This window comes from Bidens hawaiensis, unplaced genomic scaffold (assembly GCF_021521415.1).
Source record: "Bidens hawaiensis isolate Kalapana, Puna unplaced genomic scaffold, B.hawaiensis_p1.1 tig00017272_1, whole genome shotgun sequence".
Taxonomy (NCBI): domain Eukaryota; kingdom Viridiplantae; phylum Streptophyta; class Magnoliopsida; order Asterales; family Asteraceae; genus Bidens; species Bidens hawaiensis.
Window position 1 is genome coordinate 427,625 of NW_027492619.1, and position 24,531 is coordinate 452,155.

General features: G+C 41.4%; 1 protein-coding gene across 1 annotated transcript; it reads right to left on the bottom strand.

Moving 5' to 3' along the window:
* Nucleotides 1–399: 399 nt before the first annotated feature.
* LOC143553543 (rop guanine nucleotide exchange factor 3-like) lies at nt 400–2,680 on the bottom strand. The gene is made up of 7 exons (XM_077043525.1): nt 2,412–2,680; nt 2,070–2,186; nt 1,841–1,995; nt 1,522–1,596; nt 1,138–1,431; nt 719–1,051; nt 400–569 (listed from the first exon to the last, which is right to left on the bottom strand). Exons 1-7 carry the CDS (start codon nt 2,668–2,670, stop codon nt 441–443), a joined length of 1,362 nt encoding a protein of 453 aa, XP_076899640.1. The 5' UTR covers nt 2,671–2,680; the 3' UTR covers nt 400–440.
* Nucleotides 2,681–24,531: the final 21,851 nt, after the last annotated feature.

Here is a 24,531-nt window from a genome sequence, read left to right on the forward strand (position 1 = left end):
GTTGAGATCTCGGTGGCGGTGGCAGCGTCTGGCCTTCTGCGTTGGTCATTATATTTATAGTAAACATATAGACCCAAAAGCGTAACTAGGGTCCAGATTGAATAATAACAATAATAGTAATAATAATACAATTTTTATTGTTGTCATGACAATGTAATGCAATTAAAATTTATGCATGCAACAGCTATTGTAACGTATATGATCAAAGATGTTTAATCTAGCCTAAGTTTATGAAACAACTTGCAAACAAAGCAGATTAATAACTAATTACATACAATGTTATGTTTTGAATACCAGACTAGATTCACATGTTAAACCAACTTAACAGCGAACCGGGATCAATTTTCGACCTTTAGATAAGTTTTGCTTTTGAGACCGATTGAACTTGAACCGGCCCTATTGGTTGTCAAAACAAGTAGAAAATGTTACAAAAGGAAGGCCTAACATTCTTCTTGTTGGTCTGTCACTGATTTATCTACAAACAATACATCTTCAATCCAACCAACAATATTATATGCCAAGCCTTCCAAGACCCTTGAGTAGCTTTCCAATATAGCTTGTCCCACATCCTACAAGTAAAAACAATATAACCATATTTCAAATCATTATGCTTCTACTTGTAAATAAACATCCTACAAAGATTATAAAAATAATATGTCTTTCTTTGTAAGAAAAATGATTACTATTTAAGACACAAACCAAGTACCATTGAACTTACCTTATTGTATTGAATCTTGCTTGTGTCTAGTGTTGTTTGTGCAAGTTCCGGGAACCGTTGTTTCAAGCTAAACAACAAAATTTCCGCTCTTTCGGCTAGTACAACATTCTTGTCACCCTCCATGTGTTCTTTAACAGTTTCCCATGATGATTTTGGGTCATTTGAGCAGGCTTTTTGCCTCCATGTGTACATCGAGGCCTCAATACGATCAGCCAACTCAAGTGCTTCGTGGTCTGAACTTATGTTGAGACAATCGAGAAGATATTCCGGAGCGAATCTGTTTGTAGAAATCATGTACCGGTATATGGTATCACCTACACTAGTTCTTCCACTCTGAAAATAAATATAAAAACAGTGTTCAGTATATCTTATTCAATAATATTGTTTCCATAATGATGGTCAACTTATACAACAAGTACCTTAGGAAGAGAAGTGATATACGAATGCGGGATTGACATATCAGAAAGAATGCTGCTGTTAATTGCCATTGCTGCTTTGTGTATTTGATTTGCTGAGTCGCGTTTCTGTTTCAAATGTTTTTTGGCGGTATCCGAAAGGCCGCCAGCTGGCACACCGGGAAGCGGGAGCCACCATTTGTCTTCTGTCCTTTGAGGCTGAGGAACTCCTCGGAATGACCCGCTTCGCAAGTTTCCCGACATGCTTCCTTGTTCGTCGTACCAGAATTCTGTTTCTTCGAAACTATCCAATATTTCCTATAATGCAAATAACATAGGAGTCATTTTCAATATTCAAAGATTTTTTTTTTTTTTTGTAAAACAAAAGAATAAACGCAATGGCCTTACTATGAGAAGTGCATCGAGTTTAATTAATGCAGGAAGGTTGATATCAATATCTGATCTCGGCTGACTCATCATCATCTGAAAATTATTCAAAAGATTTACTTATGAACAATGACTGGCTTTTCGACAATGCAAAAAACATCAAGATCACAGGCTTTGTTTTCTTTTAAATTTTTTTGAATTTATATTTCCATCATTGCTAAATAATATTGCCAACTGCAGCCAAGTCTTTATTGCAAAAAAATATTTTTTATACTATTTGGATTACAAAAATATAATGCTATGAGTGGGTACTTCTGCTTATGTGTTTGTTAATTGTTACCTCCATGGATGGTTTGTTTTGCAAGTTTTGTGATGCCGGGACGAATTCAACAATGTAATCACATACAGATAGTAAGCAAGTCATTTCCCTTTTCCACATCCTCTTTTTATCCGGAAACAACGGTTCTAACCTCTGGTGAGGACCAAACACCGAAACTACAATGTACGAAGATTGAACCATAAGAAAACTTATTTGTTGAAGAAAATAATATATATAGCGTACTAGTTACCATAAAGATTTGTTATTGCATTAGAGACAGTAACAGCGGTTGAGACTCCTTTGCCACCGCCCGACATATCTTCCCCTAACAAAAGCTTTGAGAATCTTTCTTTCATCATTTCTAACTCTGCAATATACATGATCATTTTAATGTAAAAAGTCAACCACTGATTTGACCAATAATATAATTTGTTGAATCTGTTTCTCATAACATATAAAACATTTATTTTGCTAAAATGCCTGAAAATCATAATCAAGAACATATATAGTTGTGGCAATATATATATTATGCATCAGTCTGTCTGATGAAAAAGTTTAATAAACAAGTAACTAAAGTACACCAAAAACTCACCCAAATCGGTCGGTTTCTGATCACCGAGCTTATTATTATTATTATTATTATTATGCCGGATTGCTCCGAATCTGGAAAGGGTTGGCCTGAAATCCAATGATCTTCCAGTACCTGAACAGCATAGAGGAGAATTCGTATCCGAAGAGCAGCTATTAAAATCATCAGAAGTCTCAGAGTTAGTTCTACAATAAGAACTGCCACTGTTTGTTGAACAAGATTGATCAAGATCCATTAAATGGTTTGGAGTTGAGTGCTGCATTTAAACAAACACTTAAGATATTATTAATTCAAACTAATAAAAACAGATTCAAGATATATATATACCAGTATTAATCAGTAATGGTTATATAACACTACTTTACTTGATTTGATGATTATATCACCATGATCATACATAACTCTGGTTGTGTATGTATATTCAACTTATAGAGACTGACTGTCATTGTATTTAAGTAATATATATATATTTTTTTAATAATGGGAACATAGTTTGTTATTAGTAAGTATTTAAATAATTTTAAAATAAATATTGTTAATTGTTACGTTCAGAAAGTCAAACACGTAGATATGAATCTATGATACACATACATACATAATGCAATTCTTTTTTTTTATTTTTTAAATATATACGTTTTTGTTAGTTAAAAATGAGAACATATGCTTTATTTATTTCTAAAACAGTAGTAGCAAAATGATTTTGATAATAATTTATGATGAACAAGCTTTATAACATATAATAATATATGCTAGTTATGTTAATACGCGTGAATGTGATGAATGAAGTAACAAATAAAAGTGTGTAAGCGTGAAAAGATAGTTAGTTGGTAAATACATGAACATAGTGATAGTTATAACTTATAAGAGACGAATTGGTTGAAAATTTATTTTATTAAAAATGTGAATGTTTCATACAGAATTTATAATTATTTTGTCATCTTTCATTTATGATACACAATTGTAAATATTTTCTTTCAGATTTTTTTAATCACATTTTATTTACCGAGTGATTACATGATATTTTTAGTTTTTGTTTTTGTTTATTTTGAGGGCACATTTTACATATTTAATCAATAACATTCATTTTATTAAACATAATTGACCTAAATTAACGTGACAAAGAGGGTAATTGTTTTATTGATTTAGCTAAACTTTATTTTTTCTGCTTTCAAATTGCACATATTTAACATGCGTTAAGGTATTACAATTTTAGATACGAGTATAAGGAAAAAAATACATAAATATAAAACTTTGTTTTTAAACTTTGAAAGTGATAAATAAATAAATTAATCACAAAGTGATACGTTTGATGTAATTATCTCAATTCAGTTGTATCGGTTAATTTAGTTACAGCCCAATCAAAAGAAGCACAAAAGAGTACGTTAACGCCACTTTATCAAATGTGACCCGACAACCCAATCAATCAATCAATCAATCAAACAATCATATAAGTAATCAATATCCCTGTCAAACTAGATTTCAAAGCTCGAAAGTAGTCATCCCGTCCCCTACCCAAAGGGACCTATTTATAAACAAATTGGTACCAAACTATCTTTGTGCCCCCTACCAAAATGGACCATGTCTTATTATTACTAAAGGACTACGAGAACCGTAAAGTCAATAATAAACTTAAACGTTTCACCAATGTGGCTTTCATCACAATTACAGTACGTGTCAGACTTGTGTCGTATGTCATCAGCTGGTATTGTTCGTAATTGTTGTTATCCTAAGATACGATACCACTCCAATAAAACCATATTGTTTTGTCCGGAGACGCTAATAGTATTCTAATATGCTTAATAAACAAGGATACAAAATTATGAACTACTTGATATTATTATTATTATTATTATTATTATTATTATTATTATTATTATTATTATTATTATTATTATAACGTCTAACAGCCATCATGGGGCATATTATATTGTTTAAATACTTGAATATATTTTGGAAGCAAAATCTTTCAAGATATGTATGGGTTTGTTTTTTATGGCCAACGTGCATGCCATTAAAGTTGAGTTTAATTTCTTGGAAATATTTAATGAGTTAAAATAAATAATCATCTTCATCATCACGAATGATTGAATGGCTATATGGAGTTGACTTGAGGTTTAACATGGTGATGATAATCCATTTTAATATATTAACATGAGCTCTCTATTATTTATTTCATTTCATATAAAGAGAACTGTAATTCCCTTCGTGTATAGTATGGATGTGGGACAAATGCAATTTCACATACCATTGGGTTGACTCAACCAAATCAGAATACCTCCTAATTAATTCTAAAAATATTTATTATATTTTTAAGAAAAGCAAAACAAGATGACAAGGAGACATTTTGAAGGAAAAGGCATTTTAATTTAACAATCCAAAGTAAAACTAACACCTTTCTAGATTAGTTCAAATGAAAAATCCAAATATAATAATTCTTAAAACTAACGGTTCAACCGCCACTGTCTAGACTAGACTATCGGTTCCAGCCCAACCGGTCGGTCTTTAGCTTGTTCGTAAATGTAACCGAAAACCTTAACAACAAAGTTGAGTGGAAATCAATGACAACCATGACGAAAGTCAGAAATTTGAATAAATGTCTCAGAAGTTACTTAAAAACAAGTTAACTTTCCGTTAACAATGAAGAGTCAACAACTCATTATCATAAAACCCAACCATAAACCAACTACTAGTACTACTACAAGTACCAACAATAACACCTCGATTATGTTCTCGTAGCGTTTCCTTGGGCGTATCACTTGGTGTTTGAAGGAACCTGAAGAAACACTAACCGGACACCGGACAGATTACTGGTAACCTGGTGGCTAGATAGATGTTTCCCACGAGGGGTTAGACCCTTGGAAGATGGTTCTTCTGATAACCTGCAAAACAGACACCGTGAGCTCGTCACTGAGAAGGGGGGGGTTCCTCCTTGTGACCACCCTCCGGCGTGAGAATCAGACTAGATTGCTCTTTAACTATAAAAGTATATTAAGAGGTTGCTAGAGCAGATATCAGGTATAATATGATGATAATGTGATAAGATATGATAGGATGAGATGGTCATACCATTTGTGGTATTTATAGCCGAAGGTAGGTTTCCAAGGAGGTATGGCCGGCTGCAACAGTGTTCCTGTTCCCCCAACAGTGGCTTACGCACGTGCCCTGCTGGTAGTTGGTGGGTAGGCAGCGGCTGATAGTGACCAGGCCTGCTGTGTACTATTCCTTTTCCACCAACTGGCGGCTACGCACGTGGTATGGCAGTAGTTGGTGAGTAGGCAGCGGCCAATAGTGACACAGTACAGGAGCATGCTGCTCGCCATACTGTTGTCAATAAGCTGTCGTATCTTTAGTCAGATCTTTTTCCCATACCTCGTCAGGTACAGTACAGAAGATCTTCCCGTATCGTACGGACTGGCTTATTTGGGCGGGAGTATTCCCCCTCCCGCCCTTGTGCGGGATTGTTTCCGGCTTCGCTCATTCCTTCAGGTGACACTGAGTGATTGAGAGCTAAGTGCCTTGTGCGTGTAGCCTTGCTGCGCGGGTGGCCTTCCCTGATGGCTTGTATCCGAGGCTGCGGGGACAGGCGGAGTCCTTCACCATCGGGAGGCATTTCCTGCGGGACCAGCTTGCGTACTGCGCGTAAGGACGTCACGTCTCTGAGCATGGTTGGTCCTGCGGATCCAGTTGGTTTCTGCGCAGACGTCTTTCTTTAAGGTGAGTCTTGCGGGTCCAACTGGGCTCTGCTGGGACCTACCTCTTCAAGTCCCCCCAGTCCAATGTTCTTCTCATGCGTGTTTAATAAAGTGAGGTGAACTTTTGGACTTAAGCAGAGGGTTTTGAAAAAGGGTTTTTCTAAGGTTTTCCATGGGGATTCTTCCCGCGGAAGTCCTTGTCACTTGCAGAAATGCCCGAGTTTCCTGCTTGGTCTTTGGGTATGATGCGGGTAGGTTGTAACCTTCTCGCAAGTCAGGAGCGTTGAGTCTCACTTGTGTGGATTCTCCTTGAGGTTTTAGTGGTTTTGAACATAGTGATCAATTATGTTTAAACCACCAATTCCATCCTGGAGCTTCGAACAACGTAGTTCTCGACGTTCTCGCTATGCGGGGATGTTATTTTCGTTTCCGCAAGCATTGCCCAGAAGATCCTTCTTGGTTTCAATTCCCAGCGGAGCGCTAGGTATGTGAAGGGTTTTGCCTTAACACTGTACCTGCGCTCGTCTTACGGTTATTTTACTTCCAAGGTATTCCTGGCGTCAATTCCCTGCGGGTGTTAGGTTTGTGAAGGGTTTTGCCTTTACACTGTACCCGCACCCGTCTTATAGTTACTTGGTTGCCGAGGTACTTGGCTTCAATTCCCTGCGGGTGCTACGTATGTGAAGGGTTTTGCCTTTACACTGTACCCGCATCCGTCTTACGGTTACTTGTTCGCCAAGGTTTTCTTGGCTTTAATTCCATGCGGGTGCTAGGTATGTGGAGGGTTTTGCCTTTACACTGTACCCGCATCCGTCTTACTGTTACTTGTTTGCCAAGGTAAGGGGGGGTATTTTCCCGCCTACTTTATGATCTTTTTGAATTTTGAATTTTGAAATTCGAAGAGTTGGTGGAAAGATAAGAACAGTCCAAAACTCTGAAACGTCGTGCGACGGTTTCTTCTGACTGTGTCAGATCGTGCAGGAAGTTATGGTGACGTGACAGTACATGGTCATTCCAGACGCTTTTTCAGGCGCGTGGGCGCGATTTTTCAGGCGCGTGGCCGCGAAATTAATGGTACGCGTCCTGTCAACAGCTGTTGCCAGCCTGCTCTTTCCCAAGTGTCATAGTTTCATTGCACCTTCGATTTCTCTCTCCTTCGCATTAAATTCACCGTATTAATTGCGATCACTATATAAAGAGGAAGAGGGTCATTTGTAATTCACATCTTCACTTCTTCTCTTTCATCTCTAAGGCGATTTCTGGTGAATACTCTCTTATTCAGTTGAGCATTCCTCCGAAATCGTTTCTTCTTCCTCTGCAATATGTCTTCACATGATACTGAAGCTGTAGTCGATGATAAGAGTACTGCTGGCGAGTGCCAGTGTGCTCTGCCCGGCGATCAGTACCGGTATGTTGTTAGGAAGTTCATGCTCGATCCTCTCGAGCCTGAGTTTCCTGAACCCCATCAGACCGTGTACGATGCCCCCAGTGGCAAGATCGGGGTATATGCTGCATTCTTTGTTTATGGGAACCTTAGGTTCCCATTGACAAAGTTTGTTTACCGTGTCCTCGAAAGGCACGGTGTTCATCTGACCGAGCTGCACCCAATGGCGATCGCGAAGATTCGCCACTTCAAATGGGTGTGCCGGATTTTGGGTGTTGAGCCCTATGTGGACCGCCTGATGACCTTCTATACTTGGAGGTGCATCCAGGGGTGGTACACCCTGACAACCCGGATCAAGGGTTTGAAGATTTGCGCGACCGAGCGCAGTCTCCGATCGTGGAAGCGGGAGTTCTTCTACATTTCTGCCCGCGCCGTCCCCATTGCCATGAAGTTTAAAAATGGCCAAGCCATTCCGAGCCACCACGCCACCAACTACCAGGAGGCGGAATGGTTTGCGAAGATATCCCGGGTCCAATCTCCGGTTTACCGGTTTGCGGAGTCCGGGATGGTGATGCTGGGGATGAGCCGGGTATGGAAGGAGGCGTCTCAGGTTCCCATCCTTCTCGAATACGGTTTGAACTCTACTCCTTATGGTATGTCTTGTCTTTCTTGCTGATATGAGTTTGTCTTCTAACTGTTTCTTTTCTTTCAGAGGGGAACAATTTGGAGTCGCTCCTGTACCCGCGGGAAGCTGACGATCCTGTGCGGGTGGGTACTCGTGCTCTTGACGAGAACGAGTTGCCCATCCTGGAGCAAACAGCGGATCGGTTTGTGGAGGTCTATCCGCTGGGCCACGAGATCCTGAGCCACCGGCGGCCAGGTAAGGCGTTATTCTCTCCTCCACCCCTCAGTGCTGTACCCGCTGCTGGAATTCCTGACATCCTGTCTTCTTCTGAGGAATCCGCAGATGGTCCTCCGTTAGTGCGGAAGAAGAGGGCTGCCGGCGGGAAAGGGAAGGAGAAGGCGGCCTCCACAGCCGATCCAGTGCTCCTATCTGACATTGAGTCAGATAGTGAAGAGGTGGCGGGGAACCCCGGTGGTGGGAAGACCACTGTTCCGGAGGCTACGACTGTTACCTCCGGAGAATCAATGGCGACGACGGTGACCGGCATCAAGAGACCGGCTCCATCGGGTTCGTCCCCGCCCGTCCGTACGTTCAAGCTCAAGAAAACCCGTAAGTACAACTCTTGGCTTTTATCTTCGTAGTTTAATCCTCAAGTCTTTTAACACTTTTCTTCTTTACGCAGGCGTGGATGTTGGCGCATTCCAGGGTGAGGGGCCGAGTACTACCTCTCCACCAATGACGGTAGGTTTGGTCAGCCTACCTGAGGCGTCGACCCAGGCGCCTGCGCCTGCTACCGCTGGTTCAGTTGCTCATTCTGAGCAGACTGTTCCAGCCGAGATGACGTCACCGCCGGTGGTAAGTGCGATTTTTACAGCCTCTTTCACCGAGCCGGCGGTTACGATTGCTGCGGATTCTGCGGCAGCGACTGCGGCGGCTGTCACCATGCCCCCGCCACCGGCACCGACGGCCGGCCCATCAGGTACGCATGGGAGTACTCGCCAATCTTTGCCACCTTCCCATCTGCCTGACCTTTTGGATGGGTTTCCTTTGGGTTCAGGTGATGGGTTCGGCGGCTATCGGCCTGTTATAGACCCTACAGGTGCGTAGGGTTCCTTTGGACCTTTTTCACTTTTATTTTTTATCATCTTTTCCTAACTGCTTTTTTGTTTTTTGCAGTGTCGGATTCCAATGAAGTGTATGTTCCGCGATGGAACATACGCCCGAGGAACAACCCTTCGTACCCCTGTGGAGTGCGTGGAATGGGCTCGCCACGCTGCTCCCCATGGTGCGTTGGGGGAAGCCATGGCTAGCTACCAGGAGGGTAGGCTAACCAATGAGCTTCGGGTTCTCCAGGCCCGGATGCAGCCGCGCGTCGAGCTGCTTTGTCGTGAAAACGACAAGTTAAAAGCAGCTCGCGCCAAGGAAGTATCTCAAGCGCGGGCTCTTAGGGAGGAGAACCAAAAGTTGGCCGCAGCTGCTGAAGAAGGAGAAGGCCTTCAAGGCCCTCGAGGTTGAGGTTCAAGCGCGACTCGAGGCCCGCTCCAAGGCTGCCCAAGCTGTTAACGAACAGCTTCGGCTGGCTAAGGAGACTGCGAGGAACGCAACCGAGAGGGCCACCAAGGCTGAAGCCGTTGCTGAGCCTTTACGCGTGGAGAACGAGGAGCTCAAGGCCAAATTAGAGGCTCTCCAACGTGCTCATGATGCCTTGGCGATGGAAGATGCCAAGAAGCTCCAGGAAATCTTGGACCAGAGGGGCGTGCTTGACCATACCGAGCGGAAGCTTAAGGGCGTCGAAGAGGCTGCCGCAAAGGAAGTGCTACTTGCCAACCTTAACAAAAGCGAAGCCGAACGCGCCTGTACCCAAGCTCAAGCCGCCCTCAAAGAAGCTCTGGTTACCAAGGAATGGCTTCTTCGAGAAGCGTTGTCTCAGGTATGTCTATCTTCATGTCTTCACGCTTTTCTTTGTAAATAGGGTGCTGACACTTGTATATTTTCTTATGTAGGTTGTGCATCGGGTCTTCTCAGAGACATCCTACGACGATGCTATGAGCGCAGCCCTCAACGCTTCTCACGAGGATGGGGAACGGGTCGGCTTCCTGCTTGGTCTAGGGTTTGTTGAGAAAGGCATCCCGCCATCCAACTTCCCTTTGTACAATGTTAATACTGAAGCCATATATGACCAAGCAGTAAATCAATACGCCGCCTTCCCGCATCCAGTGGTGGAGAAGGTGAACCAAGTAGCTGCTGCTGATGATGGGTTAGCTATCCTTAAAGCCTTCCTCGAACCGCCCCGTTCTTCTGATGGAGCGGGTCCAAGTGGAAGCGGCCCTGAAGCTTGATCCTGAAGATCCCTTCCCATTGCTAGGATAGTCTTGTACAGATGTATTTATTTTCTTTTCGTAGGCTGGTAGTTACCCGGCCATTCTTGTAATAATTCGTTTGTGAAATATTAATCTTTTTGCGTATAAGATTGTTATTTCCTTCTTTGGGTTTCTTGCTTTATAAACTTATGACTTGCATACTTAGTTTAAATTAGCAATTTTCCAAGTGTGGAATAAGTTAACCTGTTGAACGTAGATAATGGGTTAAAGTTTTGCTTCCTCTTTCGTGATTGTGCGGGTAGAACCGTTACTTGCACTTAGTAGGATGGCTAAACTTTAACCTTCATCTGACCTGCGTGTAGGTTTTCCTCATCTTTTGAGGATAAGTTAACCTTTGAACGTGGTTGATAATAGGTGTGAAGTTTTGCTTTCTCTTTCGTGATTGTGCGGGTAGTGCCGTCACTTGCACTTAGTAGGATGGCAAAACTTTAACCTTCATCTGACCTGCGTGTAGGTTTTCCTCATCTTTTGAGGATAAGTTAACCTTTGAACGTGGTTGATAATAGGTGTGAAGTTTTGCTTCCTCTTTCGTGATTGTGCGGGTAGTACCGTCACTTGCACTTAGTAGGATGGCAAAACTTTACCCTTATCTGACCTGCGTGTAGGTTTTCCTCATCCTTTTAAGAATTTTGTTTTGAACCGTTCGACGCGCGGTTGTCAATAGGTTAGTGTTCAGTTTCCTTTCATGATTCATGCGGATAGATCGGCACTTTCATTTAATGGGATAATTGAACTCTTCCCTTTTAACTGACCTGCGTGAAGGTTTTTTCCTGTTATTGGGTTTGTGCGGGTAGGACCGCCTTCCCACGCAACGACTTCACGTAATGTGAATGCCGTTACCCGTGTTGCATAGTTTAACCGTTCGACGCGCGGTTATTGATAGGTTATTATTCAGTTTCCTCATTATGATTCGAGCGGATAGACCGGCACTTTCATTTTTGGGTGCTGAACTCCTTCAACTGACCTGCGTGAAGGTTTTGTCCTGTTATTGGGTTTGTGCGGGTAGGACCGCCTTCCCACGCAACGACTTCACGTAATTATGCGGTGAAAGCCGGCATATTAGTGTTCAGAAAAGTAAAATCATCAGCTTTGATGTTCTAAAGAGAATCATTTCCATTAGAAGTGGCTCTTGGCCTTTTCTTTACAAATTGGAATTGATTTACATGCAAATTGTGTAAATGAGCTCCCTTCCATGTTGGGATGGGAGTGCCATCGAGCCAATACGCACCTGGTTCGGGATCTCGTTCTTTACGCAGCATGTAGTCTCGACATTGAAGCTGGAACTTTTATTCGTGTTTTCCCCAGCTGAGGTTCTACACGCACCCGCCTGCTCAGCCTTTATTGCGCCACGAGGTGCGCGAGCGTCCCATCTCTGACAAATGCTTCGACCATGTCTTTTACGTCTATGCATTCTTCAGTGTTGTGGCCTTTTGTCTTGTGAAAGTCACAGTATTTGCTCCGATCAGCATCATGACGATGTCGGATTATTGGAGGCTTTGGCCACGGGAGCTCTTCAGTAGCGAATATCTCAGTGACGCTCTTGGTGAGTGGCGTCCATCTGGAGTTCCGGTGCGGATGTACATTATCCCTTCCGTCCAATCGATGTTGCAAGCCGGATGAGGTGTCAAAGTTTACCCTTGACTGCCAAATGCCTAGCTTCCGCTTTTTATTTAATCGGGCGGTGAGGACGTTGTCTTCTCTCGTCTTCTGAGTATAGAGGTTTGTGCTCTGGGGGAGATCTCTACCCAGTTGCTTCTCCGTTTCCGCATAGCGTTTTGCTGCTGTCATGATGGCATCCCATGTGGATGGCATGCCATCTTTACCCGTTAGGGTGCGAATGAGCTCTGGGTCATGCGCGCCCTGGATGAAGGCAGCGCGAACAAGATCTTCGCTGATATTGCCCAAACTTAGCTTCTTTGAGTTGAAGCGAGTGATGAAGTTTGGCAGAGATTCATCTTCTTCTCGTATGCATTTGAGGATTGTCCATTGCTCCTCGGTATACTTCCGTTGCTGGCTGAAGTGTTGGCTAAACTTCTGCTGGAAGTCTGCCCAGTCGTAGATGTGGTTGACCAGTAAACGATCAAACCAAGCTCTAGCAGCCCCAACAAGCGTCATTTGGAACATGTAGCACCACGTGGGTTCCGTCCAATTGCTGACGGTTGCCCCTGCTATGAACCTGTTCAAATGATCGTCTGGATCAGATATACCGTCATATGTGCCTATGTTAGGCATTTGTTTGGCACTCTTTGGGGCGATTGCTTCCACAATGTCCCTTGCAAACTTGGACGTTCCTGCATTTGCAATGTTTGGTCTGAACGTTTTGGAGAAGTCTCGTGGACTTCCACCTGTGCTTTTTGGTTTGAAGGCTTGTCCAAAATGCCTTTTCGGTTGGGATTCCATTTCCTTACGCTTCCCTTTTGCCTTATGGCGAGGGTTCGCGTCGGAGTCGGATTCCTCCGAGTCATCCTCCCAGTATTCGAATTCGTCGGCCTGTTGTACGGAACGCAAGCGTTCGTTCAACTCGGCCTGAAATTCCTTTTGTCGTGCCTCCGCCCATGCCTTGACTTCATCGAGAGTTTGGCGGGGGAGTCTTCGTTTCTCAACCTGGGTATCAGTGGATCCTAGTAGGCGATCATTTACTGCACTTGCCCCAGCATGAGTAACTGGGGTAGTGTTCGTAAAATTTACTTCACTTGCCCCGGCTTGGGTAACCGGGGTAGTGTTTGTAAAAACTGTGTTACCGGTATTCCCCCCAGTAGCTGGGGTTGTGGTTACCGGAATTTCTCTAACCATCTTTGTAGAAGTTTGAAAAAACTGGAAAAAAAAAAAATGAAGTTCTAGGTTTGTCCCACGGATGGCGCCAATGAAGAAACACTAACCGGACCCCGGACAGATTACTGGTAACCTGGGGGCTAGATAGATGTTTCCCACGAGGGGTTAGACCCTTGGAAGATGGTTCTTCTGATAACCTGCAAAACAGACACCGTGAGCTCGTCACTGAGAAGGGGGGGTTCCTCCTTGTGACCACCCTCCGGCGTGAGAATCAGACTAGATTGCTCTTTAACTATAAAAGTATATTAAGAGGTTGCTAGAACAGATATCAGGTATAATATGATGATAATGTGATAAGATATGATAGGATGAGATGGTCATACCATTTGTGGTATTTATAGCCGAAGGTAGGTTTCCAATGAGGTATGGCCGGCTGCAACAGTGTTCCTGTTCCCCCAACAGTGGCTTACGCACGTGCCCTGCTGGTAGTTGGTGGGTAGGCAGCGGCTGATAGTGACCAGGCCTGCTGTGTACTATTCCTTTTCCACCAACTGGCGGCTACGCACGTGGTATGGCAGTAGTTGGTGAGTAGGCAGCGGCCAATAGTGACACAGTACAGGAGCATGCTGCTCGCCATACTGTTGTCAATAAGCTGTCGTATCTTTAGTCAGATCTTTTTCCCATACCTCGTCAGGTACAGTACAGAAGATCTTCCCGTATCGTACGGACTGGCTTATTTGGGCGGGAGTATTCCCCCTCCCGCCCTTGTGCGGGATTGTTTCCGGCTTCTCTCATTCCTTCAGGTGACACTGAGTGATTGAGAGCTAAGTGCCTTGTGCGTGTAGCCTTGCTGCGCGGGTGGCCTTCCCTGATGGCTTGTATCCAAGGCTGCGGGGACAGGCGGAGTCCTTCACCATCGGGAGGCATTTCCTGCGGGACCAGCTTGCGTACTGCGCGTAAGGACGTCACGTCTCTGAGCATGGTTGGTCCTGCGGATCCAGTTGGTTTCTGCGCAGACGTCCCTCTTTAAGGTGAGTCTTGCGGGTCCAACTGGGCTCTGCTGGGACCTACCTCTTCAGAACCTATTCTCGATACGCAAGTGGTTCACAAGAAACAAACATTGCTGCAACATTGTTAGTGTTAGTAGCAATGTTGCAAAAGTCGCTAGGCGGTTCCTAGGCGGCCAACCCCTTTGGAGGGAGTACTCGGAGATGATAAATATATAGAAAATTAATTTTTGGATAATATATATATATCAAATATCATAAGTTTACTAATATTTATAACAAAATAAGTGAATATCAATATAAATAAGAGAAATACATTTTTAAACACTAAATTATTCTAAAAAATGTTAATCATTAATTAAAAATACGATATTCGTTCTTTAATATTATAGAAATACGAATTATGTTGTATTTTTAAGTGAAAATAGATCCAAATTAACCGACTAGATGTGATTCTGACTAATGTTGATCACCTTTGAACAATTTTTAGTAACTAGGCGGAGTTAAAGAAACTCTCATCGGCACCATACCTTGTAGCCGAGTACTCGGCCTTGTAAACCTCCTGTTACAACATTAGTTAGTAATAATATTATGTTTAACCGTAGTTTCAGTGTGCGCCGGATTCTAGTGGTGCCGTTAAATCTGCACAAGTAATTAGGGATTAAGTCAGCCTTAACAAATTATATCAAACAAATTATAATATAATCGAAGTTTTATATAATTTACTATAAAACGATTACAATAAAGTGGCAGGCAAACGGGCAACAAGCTGCGCCGCAACCCCCTTTTGAACAGCAAAGCCAATCCTGCTAAAAACGAAGCTTTGAGACCTAGAAGCTGAAGAGGTTCCGTGTATGACGCGCTGAACCCTACTCAAAAATTTCACAGCCTCTGGAGCCAGAAAACCAAATGTATCAAAGGCAAATGGTAGAAAGACATGTTGATTATCTGAACAAGCTTTCTCGTGTTTAACAACTTTGCCCGATTCAGCCTTCAACGCAGCCTGACCCACAACAAACCCACGGTCCCTGAGCCCAACAAGAGGAGACACTCCTGTAAGATCCACACAGGCGTGTTTCCCTCCTGCCCACCGGAACACAAATGTAGAATGAATAAAGTCAAGGCATAACATTAGAGTTTGCAATGCATAATTGAAATAACTAAAAAAAAAAAAAACGAAATGTAACAACTTACTATAATATAATAGTACATATCAGAAATCAAAATTCTGGAAAACTGTGTGTTAGGCATTTATATTAAGTCCTCTAAAAATTTTGTAAGAAAAATCTCTAAATATTTTTAGAGAATAGTGAGCGGTTGTGAGTAGAGGAGAGATAAAATTTAGAGATAAGTGTCATTTTCATACATGTGGTTTTATCAACTACGCAACTTTAGTACTTTTTTGAATTTTTCGCAACTGGCTACTTCATGTTTCAAAAACTGGTCATTTTAGTACTTCTTCGTAACCCCGTCTATTTTACACCGTTAAGTCAGGGGTAAACTGGTAATTTCTTTTTTATTTATTTTCCTTTTTTTCTTTAATCCCCTAACCCCTTTGTATCTTCATACCATAAATCTAAACATCACCAGTCACCTATGTTGCACGGGAACTAGTACGGAAACGGGAAACGACAAAACTCAAAAAATCAAGAAACGGGTACGGCAAAAAAATTATAAAAATATATATTACATAGGTAATTATTATTAATAACAAATAAATAAATATATAATTTATTTATATATAATGTCATTTAAACATTTTATGTATAAAAATACAAGTTGAGAATCAAATGTAAACTAGTCTAGATAGTGATGGTTAAATGTTAAAATATATAACCTATTTTAATACTATTTATGTAAATGTTAACAAAGTTTAGGGACTAGATGCAAACAATTGAAAGATCAAAGGGTTAAATGTTAAAGTAATCTAGCCGCCTCTTCTTCTTTCTTCTTCCATCTTCTTCATCGGTTCTTCGGCACCGGAATACCTGATGTGGCGCCAGAATTCATCAGATACGTCTCAGAATCGTTTGTTGACCGTCCCCGGCTTTTCGAAACGGTCAACGAACGTCCCAAATATTAGGAAACGGTCAAGAAACGTCCCCAGCCGCCCTCGTAGGCGTTTCCGTCCCCGGGGAGTTTCCGGGACGGGGTACGGCGGCTAACTGCCGTTTCCGTGCATCAGAGCCAGTCACCACCCCCTCCCCACATCCCTAAACCGGTCGTCAATGAACGGATTTAGATCCACCGAAACTCCACCCAAATCAATGGCTTTGGAACGAAAGCATATGCACCTTCATCAACACTATAAAGCCCTAATTTCGTTGAATTTGAGTTACCATGATGAAGAACTGCAGTTGGGTTCTTCCAAATATGTATAGAGGAGCAATAGGAAGAGAATGGGAGGGATGTCGTGGTGGCCGAGTTTGGTTGTGTTGGGTTTGAGATGGGAGGGGTGTGGTGGTGTCGGGCCTGCTGTCGCGGTGGCATAGTTTTGTGGTGGCGGCGGTTGTGGTGGTTAAATGGTGGTGGTTATTGCGGCGTGGGGCAGTGGTGGTTAACTGGTGGTAGTTCACCGGAGGTGATAGAGGGTGGTTCATCGGAGGAGATACAAAGGAAATGGATCTTGGGGTGTTGATGTATAGGTGTACAGAGAGAGAAAGAGAATATAGAATGAGAGGAGAAAGATAAATTGATTAAAAGAAAATAAAATATTAAGAAAAATAACGAAGTTACCAGTTTACCCTTCACTAAACGGACAAATTAAACGAGGTTACGAAAAAGTACTAAAATAGCCGGTTTTTGAAACATGGAGTAGCCAGTTGCAAAAAATTCAGAAAAAGTACTAAAGCTGTGTAATTGATAAAACCACAGGTACTAAAATGGCACTTACTCTAAAATTTAAAGAGATAGAGAAATTTGGAGGACCACTGTTCATCCTCTATTTATTTTTTAATATATTTGAAAGTGGTTGTGAGTGAATGAGAGAGAAAAGATAATGATAAATATGTAAAAAAAGGATTATTTAATTGTATATGAGAGGGAAAATGTAATGTTTTTTAGTTAGTTGTTACATACCTACTACTACTACTAGATTGGAAGGTCCATGATGATCCGAATGGAAGTGAGTGTTGTTTAATTGCTCTATTAATGTAATGTCTCTCTAAATTCACCTATCTTATCTATCTGCCATCAACTTCACTTGTTCGAATAAAAATTTCTCTACTTCATCTTCATCTTCATCCCCCGTTAGCTTTTCATGGTCATCCATGTCGACTGATTGATTTTATTTTATTTTATTTGGGGGTCTAGGGTTTAGATTTTAAACAAACAATATTTATCTGAATTCGTGTTGGTTTAAAGTTAAATAAACAAACACAACGTCTATCTTCAACCAATAGTCATAAATCCTAACCTCTTGTAATATCCCGTTTTCAAGTTTCGGTTAATAAATGAAAATACGAGTTATTATGAGTCGGGCTAATGTTGGGTAAACGGATATGGGTTATGGACTTGGGTTAGGAAAGAAAGAAGGAAGACCATGGGCTTAAGCCCATGATCCATAAATATATAAACCATTAATCACCATTTAATCCTCATTCTCACATATTCCTTACACCACCAAAACACACACTTAAGCTTCTCTCTAGTTCTCTCATTTCCCTCTATCCGAAACCAAGAAAGAATCCGAGCACCGACCCGAGGTAATGATAGTATGTTGATGTTTTAGCTTAAACCCGTTAGATATAGTCACGAAATGACGATCCGACACCGTTAAACCGTTTAAGTCATGAGATCCGGGTGGAATCGGGTATAAACCGAACCTATGATGAGCTTAGGGGTCACCCTAGCTCAGATCTGGATCGAACGGGACGAAAAACGGTGAAAAACGGGTTAAAACTCGTTTTTCCGGCGAATCCGCGGTTTTCCGGCGGCTTTCCGGCAATGACGGCGCCGGAAAGGTGGCGCCGGAAAAAGTGTACGAGGATAATAAATATGTCAGGGAATGTTCCCTGATACTCTGACCTAACCCTAGTTCGCTATGGGAACTTAATGAATTGGAAGGTGATTCGTTAGTGGAGAGCACAACGAACTAGCTCTAGTTCGTCTCTGATTCGTTAGGGAAAAAGGGTAACGAATTACCCTTGATTCGTTGTGACCAGTTCGTTAAGGGAGATAACGAATTAGATGGACTAATTCGTTATATGGACTGGTTCGCTATGGAACTGATTCGTTAAGGAGTCCAATTCGCTATAAGGTCCAATTCGTCATAAGGACCAGTTCGTTATGAGGCCTAATTCGTTACAAAGCCAGATTTGTTATAATAGTTAATTCGCTATGAACTCCCATTCGCTAAGGACTTAATAACGTATTAGAACTTTGAAAGAATGACAGAACAGTCCATGGACTTAGAAAAAGAATGAATTAATTACAATTAAGCCCTTGAACTTTTTAAGTTAGTAAATTAATAATGATTCAAGATTCTAATGGAAAATGTGTTAAGACAGTTAGTGGAAATAAATTTTTTCCAAGCTGACCTGGCAGCTCGACCCCAGCCAGGGGCTCTGCCCGTTGGACCCTGCTAGGGGCTGCCGCCACTAGACCCCGTTGCCAGGGGCGCTGCCCCCGGACCCCTGTTCGTTGTGGGTTATAATTAGACTAGAAACGCGAGATGAGTAGTGATAGTTAATTGATGCATAAAATTATTATACAATTAGCCGCGCCCAACTGAAGAAAGGAATAACAATTAACGGTGAACGTAACCGACTTCAGGTGAGTTTCTAGCCCCATTCCTTGTTATGTTTTCGGGGTTGTGTGCATACTCGATGTGATTAGTTAATACACTTATCCTAAGTGATAGGTGTATGCCATATATGTATTATGTGAAATGTATGAATGGTTTCTTGCCGGTACATGAACGATCTTCGGAATTGCATGTACTGCCAGGAAATGGTTGATGTTATATGTATGTTGTAATATGAAGAATGAATGATGTATGTATGTGCCAAACTTACGATTATGTATATAGAAAGTATGTTAAGGAGGTATGGAAGAAAGGGTACCGGACCCTAATAATATCCGAGGATGAAGGGTACCGGACCCTAATAATATCCGAGGATGAAGGGTACCGGACCCTAATAATATCCGAGGATGGAGGGTACCGGACCCTAATAATATCCGAGGTATGTAGGGCGAATGCTCTTTATAACTTAAGGTTAGATATATATGTGTATGAAAGATTGATGGACAGGTTAAGTATGTAATGCGTACCTACGGGAACGTATATGTATATGTATATGTAAAGTAAGTGATGTGATTAACTAGAACTCACTCAGCGTAGCTGACTTTTAGTATGCACGCAGGTTAACAGATTGAGACAGCTAGTTTGAGATGGACACATGCCAGGATTGAAGAGGCTGGCATCCGAAGATTGTCATGATGTTTTGAATGTTATGATTTATGTTATGTTTTGAAAGACAAATTATGGATATATGTAACGAATGATTGATGTTTTATATTATTCCGACACCAAAGTAGGGCTACCGGTAACGGGGCCTTACACCGCTCCCGTGTGACTCACTTGAAACAAGTAAATAATAGTAATAATAATAATAATAATAATAATAATAATAATAATAATAATAATAATAATAATAATAATAATAATAATAATAATTGTAACATCCTACTTTCGGTTATATTAATAAAATAAAGTTCGTTTATTTTATAGCGGGTCGTTATCGGTTTAGTTGAATAGAATACGAGATGGACTTGTGTTAGGTAAATGGATATGGGTTATGGACTTGGGTTATGGAGGAATGAAGGAAAGACCATGGGTTTAAGCCCATGATCAAAAATATATATACCCTTAATCCTCCATTTAATTCATTTACACATATCCCTTACATCATCCAAAACACACACTTAAGATTCTCTCTCTAGTCCTCTCTCTCTAAACCGATATCAAGAAGGAAACCGAGAACCGACCCGAGGTAATTATAGTATTTTATTGTTTGAGCTTAAATCCGTTAGATATAATCATGAAACGACGAGCCGACACCGTTAAACCGTTTAAGTCACGAGATCCGGGTGGATTCGGGTATAAACCGAACCTATGATGAGCTTAGGAGTCACCCTAGCTCAGATCTGGATTGAACGGGACGAAAAACGGTGAAAAACGAGCTAAAACCCGTTTTTCCGGCAAAATCGCGTTTTTCCGGCGGCTTTCCGGCAATGACGGCGCCGGAAAGTGGTACGAGGTTAAGGGGGAATGTCAGGGAATGTTCTGACATTCTTGACCTAACCCTAGTTCGCTACAGGAATATAGCGAATTAAAGGTGATTCGCTAGCTAGTTCGTCCATGGGAACATAGCGAACTGATTACAGTTCGTGTTCAATTCGTTAAGGGAAAGGGGTGACGAATCACCCTTGATTCGTTATGACCAGTTCGTTAAAGTAGATAACGAATTAGGAGGTCCAATTCGCTACTTGGACTGGTTCGCTACATGGACCGATTCGTTAATAGTCCAGTTCGTTAAAGGTTCCAATTCGTTACAAGAACCAGTTCGTCATGGTAAGTCAGTTCGTTAAGGATAAGTAACGAATTAGAAGTTTAACAGAATGACAGAATGGTCCCTGGACTTAGAAAAGAATGATTTAATTACAAATAAACCCTTGAACTTTTAAGTAGCATATTATTCAATGATTCAAAATGCTAATGGAAAATGTGATAAGACAGTTAATGATTTAATTACAAATAAACCCTTGAACTTTTAAGTAGCATATTATTCAATGATTCAAAATGCTAATGGAAAATGTGATAAGACAGTTAATGAAAATAAAATTTTTCCAAGCTGACCTGGCAGCTTAACCCCAGCCAGGGGCTCTGCCCCTTGGACCCCGCTAGGGGCTGCCGCCCCTAGAACCCCGCTGCCAGGGGCGCTGCCCCCGGACCCCCACTCGTTGAGGGTAATAATTAAACTAGAAAGACGATATGTGTAGTGATAGTTATTGATACGTATAATTATTATACAGTTAGTCGCGCACAGCTAAAGAAGGGGATAACCGTAAACGGTGAACGCAACCGCCTTGAGGTGAGTTTCTAGCCCCACTTCCTTGTTATGTTTTCGGGGCTGTGTGCATACTCGATGTGATAGTTAATACACTTATCTTAAGTGGTAAGTGTATGCCTTGTATGATTTATGTATGATGATTGTTTGACGGTGCGTGAACGATCTTCGGATATTGCATGTACCGTCAGGTGGTAGTTAAGATATGATTGATAAGTATGATGAAAGATAGGATGTATGTATGAATATATGATGTATGCATAATGTATGTATGTTATGATGATGGTACGTGAACGCTCTTCGGAGATTGCACGTATTGTCAAGGAAAGTATATATGAACAGGTACGGTACAGTTACACGAAACAAAGGGACCAGACCCTAATAATATCTGTGATGTTAGGGACCAGACCCTTATAATATCTGTGATGTTAGGGACCAGACCCTAATAATATCTGTGATGTTAGGGACCAGACCCTTATAATATCTGTGAGGTTATAGGGCGAAAGGCTCTTTAAAACGTATGATTATGTATGTAAAGGAAGTATGAAGGTAAGAATGAAAGTATATGCACTTACGTGTGTATGTAAGAAAGTTAAGAGGTTAAGTATGAAATGTAAGAAGGTATTGTATGATTATGTGATTAACTAGAACTCACTCAGCGTAGCTGACTTTTAGTATGCACGCAGGTGAGTAGGATGAGGCAGCTCGCGTGAGGAGACACGTGGTACTGAATAAGGGGCTGGCATCGGAAGACGCAAGACGTTTAAGTTTAATGTTTTGTTTATTTTGAAAGACAAGATGTTGTTTTAAGAAAAGAGGTGTTTTGTTATGAAATGTTTTATGAAAGCCTTTATATTCCGCGAATTTTTTAATTAACTCTGATATTTAGAACTGTGTTTATGAGTAAATCCAACACGAAAGTAGGGCTACCGGTAACGGGGCCTTACAATAAGAATAAGAATAATAATAATAATAATAATAATAATAATAATAATAATAATAATAATAATAATAATAATAATAATAAGGAAAATTGGTTTTAAATAACCCAAACTATTGCCTCTTGGTAAATATCCATCCCAACTTTACACTTGCCTGCTGCCAGTACCAGCTACTTGTGCATTTGTTTTTAACGGGTCGCGACTAACGGATGTTAACTCCGTTAGCATTTTTCTAACGTGGCCATCCCAGCTGTCAAATATCAGATTACGTGGAACGTTTACGTGGCGGCTGACTGTGTATATAGTAACATTTACAACCCATCTTCAACCTAATACTCTTTACAACCCACAGCCACCACAACACCACCAGTCCACCACCCATGCAACCATCGTCGGAACCCCGACCACCACCAATCCCATCCATAGCAACCACCACTGGAACCCACCACCCGCAACTGGCCATCTTCCGGCCATCTTCTCCGACTGCCCTAATCTCGCAATCAGTCAATTATAAGATTAAAAAATACCAAATTCAATTCCTTACCAAAAGCCCTAATTTATATCAATCCTATCTCTCCAGATCTGCTCGGTAAAACCTTAGCCCCGACACTTGGTACACTCCTCCAAATCTGCTCGGCTCATAATTAATCGTATGTGGAAGACGACGGTGATTGATGGGTGGTTATGGCACTAAACATTATAACCTTAAAAATGTCACTAAACAAGATACAAGTAAGATCATTGCTCAACAACTAAACTTCCATTTTGCTTAAAATTGTTACTATAAGTATTTGTGTATTAGCAGTTGCCGGAGATGGAAAGAAGGGGGTGGTCGGAGATGATGTTGCTGGTGGTGATGGTGTGGGAGTTGAGGAAGGTGTGGTATGAGAGGAAGGAGGGAAGTGAAGGGTAAGGGTGGTGGGAGAGGCGGAGGGTGAGGGAGGAGGTGGAGGAGCGGAGGAGGCGGCGCCACCGTTTGGAGACAAGGGAGACGGCGGAGGAGGATGATGGTGGAGGAGGGAGGCGGTGGAAGATTTCTTGGAGGAGTTCATCGCAGAGGATTATGTCCATTATTATTATTATTATTATGACTAGTCTGCTAATACACAGTCAGCCGCCACGTCGCGTTCCACGTAATCAAGTTTTTGTCAACTGGGATGGCCACGTCAGACAAAGACTAACAGAGTTAACATCCGTTAGTCGCGACCCGTTAAAAACAAATGCACAAGTAGTTGGTACTGCCATGTGACAATCGTCAATTTCAGGTTAACTCCGTTAACTCAACTCCGTCAATTCAAACTTAAGATCATTGAATCTATAACGCACACTTCATTACATTTAAACTAGGGTTTAAATGACGCTTAACACTTACTACATGTGTAGTCTTTCGGGATTTGCACTGAAACGCAAACGATTGAGGAATAAACGAAAAACGTCAACATAATAATTATGGGATAATTATGTGTTAACATAGGTGTTACTTGATTATATGGTGTGTAATGCTAGACAAGAAACTAAGTTAGTTAAGTTAGATAAACAACACTTGAAAGTAGAGGGACTTGAGTGTAACTTGTGTGTCTATAAATATAGCCTTAAAAATTAAACCCTAACTATTATTATTATTAATCCCAACCCGATCGCCCCCCCCCCCTCCCCTTTGCTCCTTGCTGCCGTCGACTTCCACACACACATACATCAAGAAATCAAGTGTTTAATCCAAGAACTAGGTGCTAGGAAGGTATAATTGATCATCCTTTACATTCTTGTAGCTTAATTTTGATGTTTGTTGGGTTAACCACAAACCCTAGACCTGCCGATTTTGTGTATGTAGATAGCTAGCATGATTGTGGTTGATTGAATGATGATTTGATAACTAGATTGAATCTTGTTGTATGGTGATTGTTGTGTCTTTGATTTGAGTTCAAACACAAACCCTAATCTTGTATGTAATGTGAAATTGATGTGCATGGATGGTGTTTATGGGTCTAGAGGGTTATATGGATGCATGATAGTTCATAGATTGTTATTATGTTGAGTTTGGATGCAAACAGATTCTGGACAGAATGTGTATACGTTGTTTAAGTGACTGTAACGAAGTGTAAACGTGAAAGTTGGTTGAGATTGTGGGTACTGCAGTAAACTAGGTTGAGTCTAGTTTCTATAAAGTATAAGTTTGTAATTTTTGGACAAGTAGAAGTTAACTTTTATGATTTTACAAATACGTTGTGCAAAGCTGAGCTGTTAGACCTGC

Excerpts from the sequence above, each read along its gene's own strand:
- LOC143553543 (XM_077043525.1), bottom strand. The coding sequence starts at position 2,670 with ATGCAGCACTCAACTCCAAACCATTTAATGGATCTTGATCAATCTTGT. Across the intron at positions 2,187-2,411 it reads TCAGAAACCGACCGATTTGG|AGTTAGAAATGATGAAAGAA; the intron begins GTGAGTTTTTGG and ends TGTATATTGCAG. Across the intron at positions 1,597-1,840 it reads AAAACAAACCATCCATGGAG|ATGATGATGAGTCAGCCGAG; the intron begins GTAACAATTAAC and ends AATAATTTTCAG.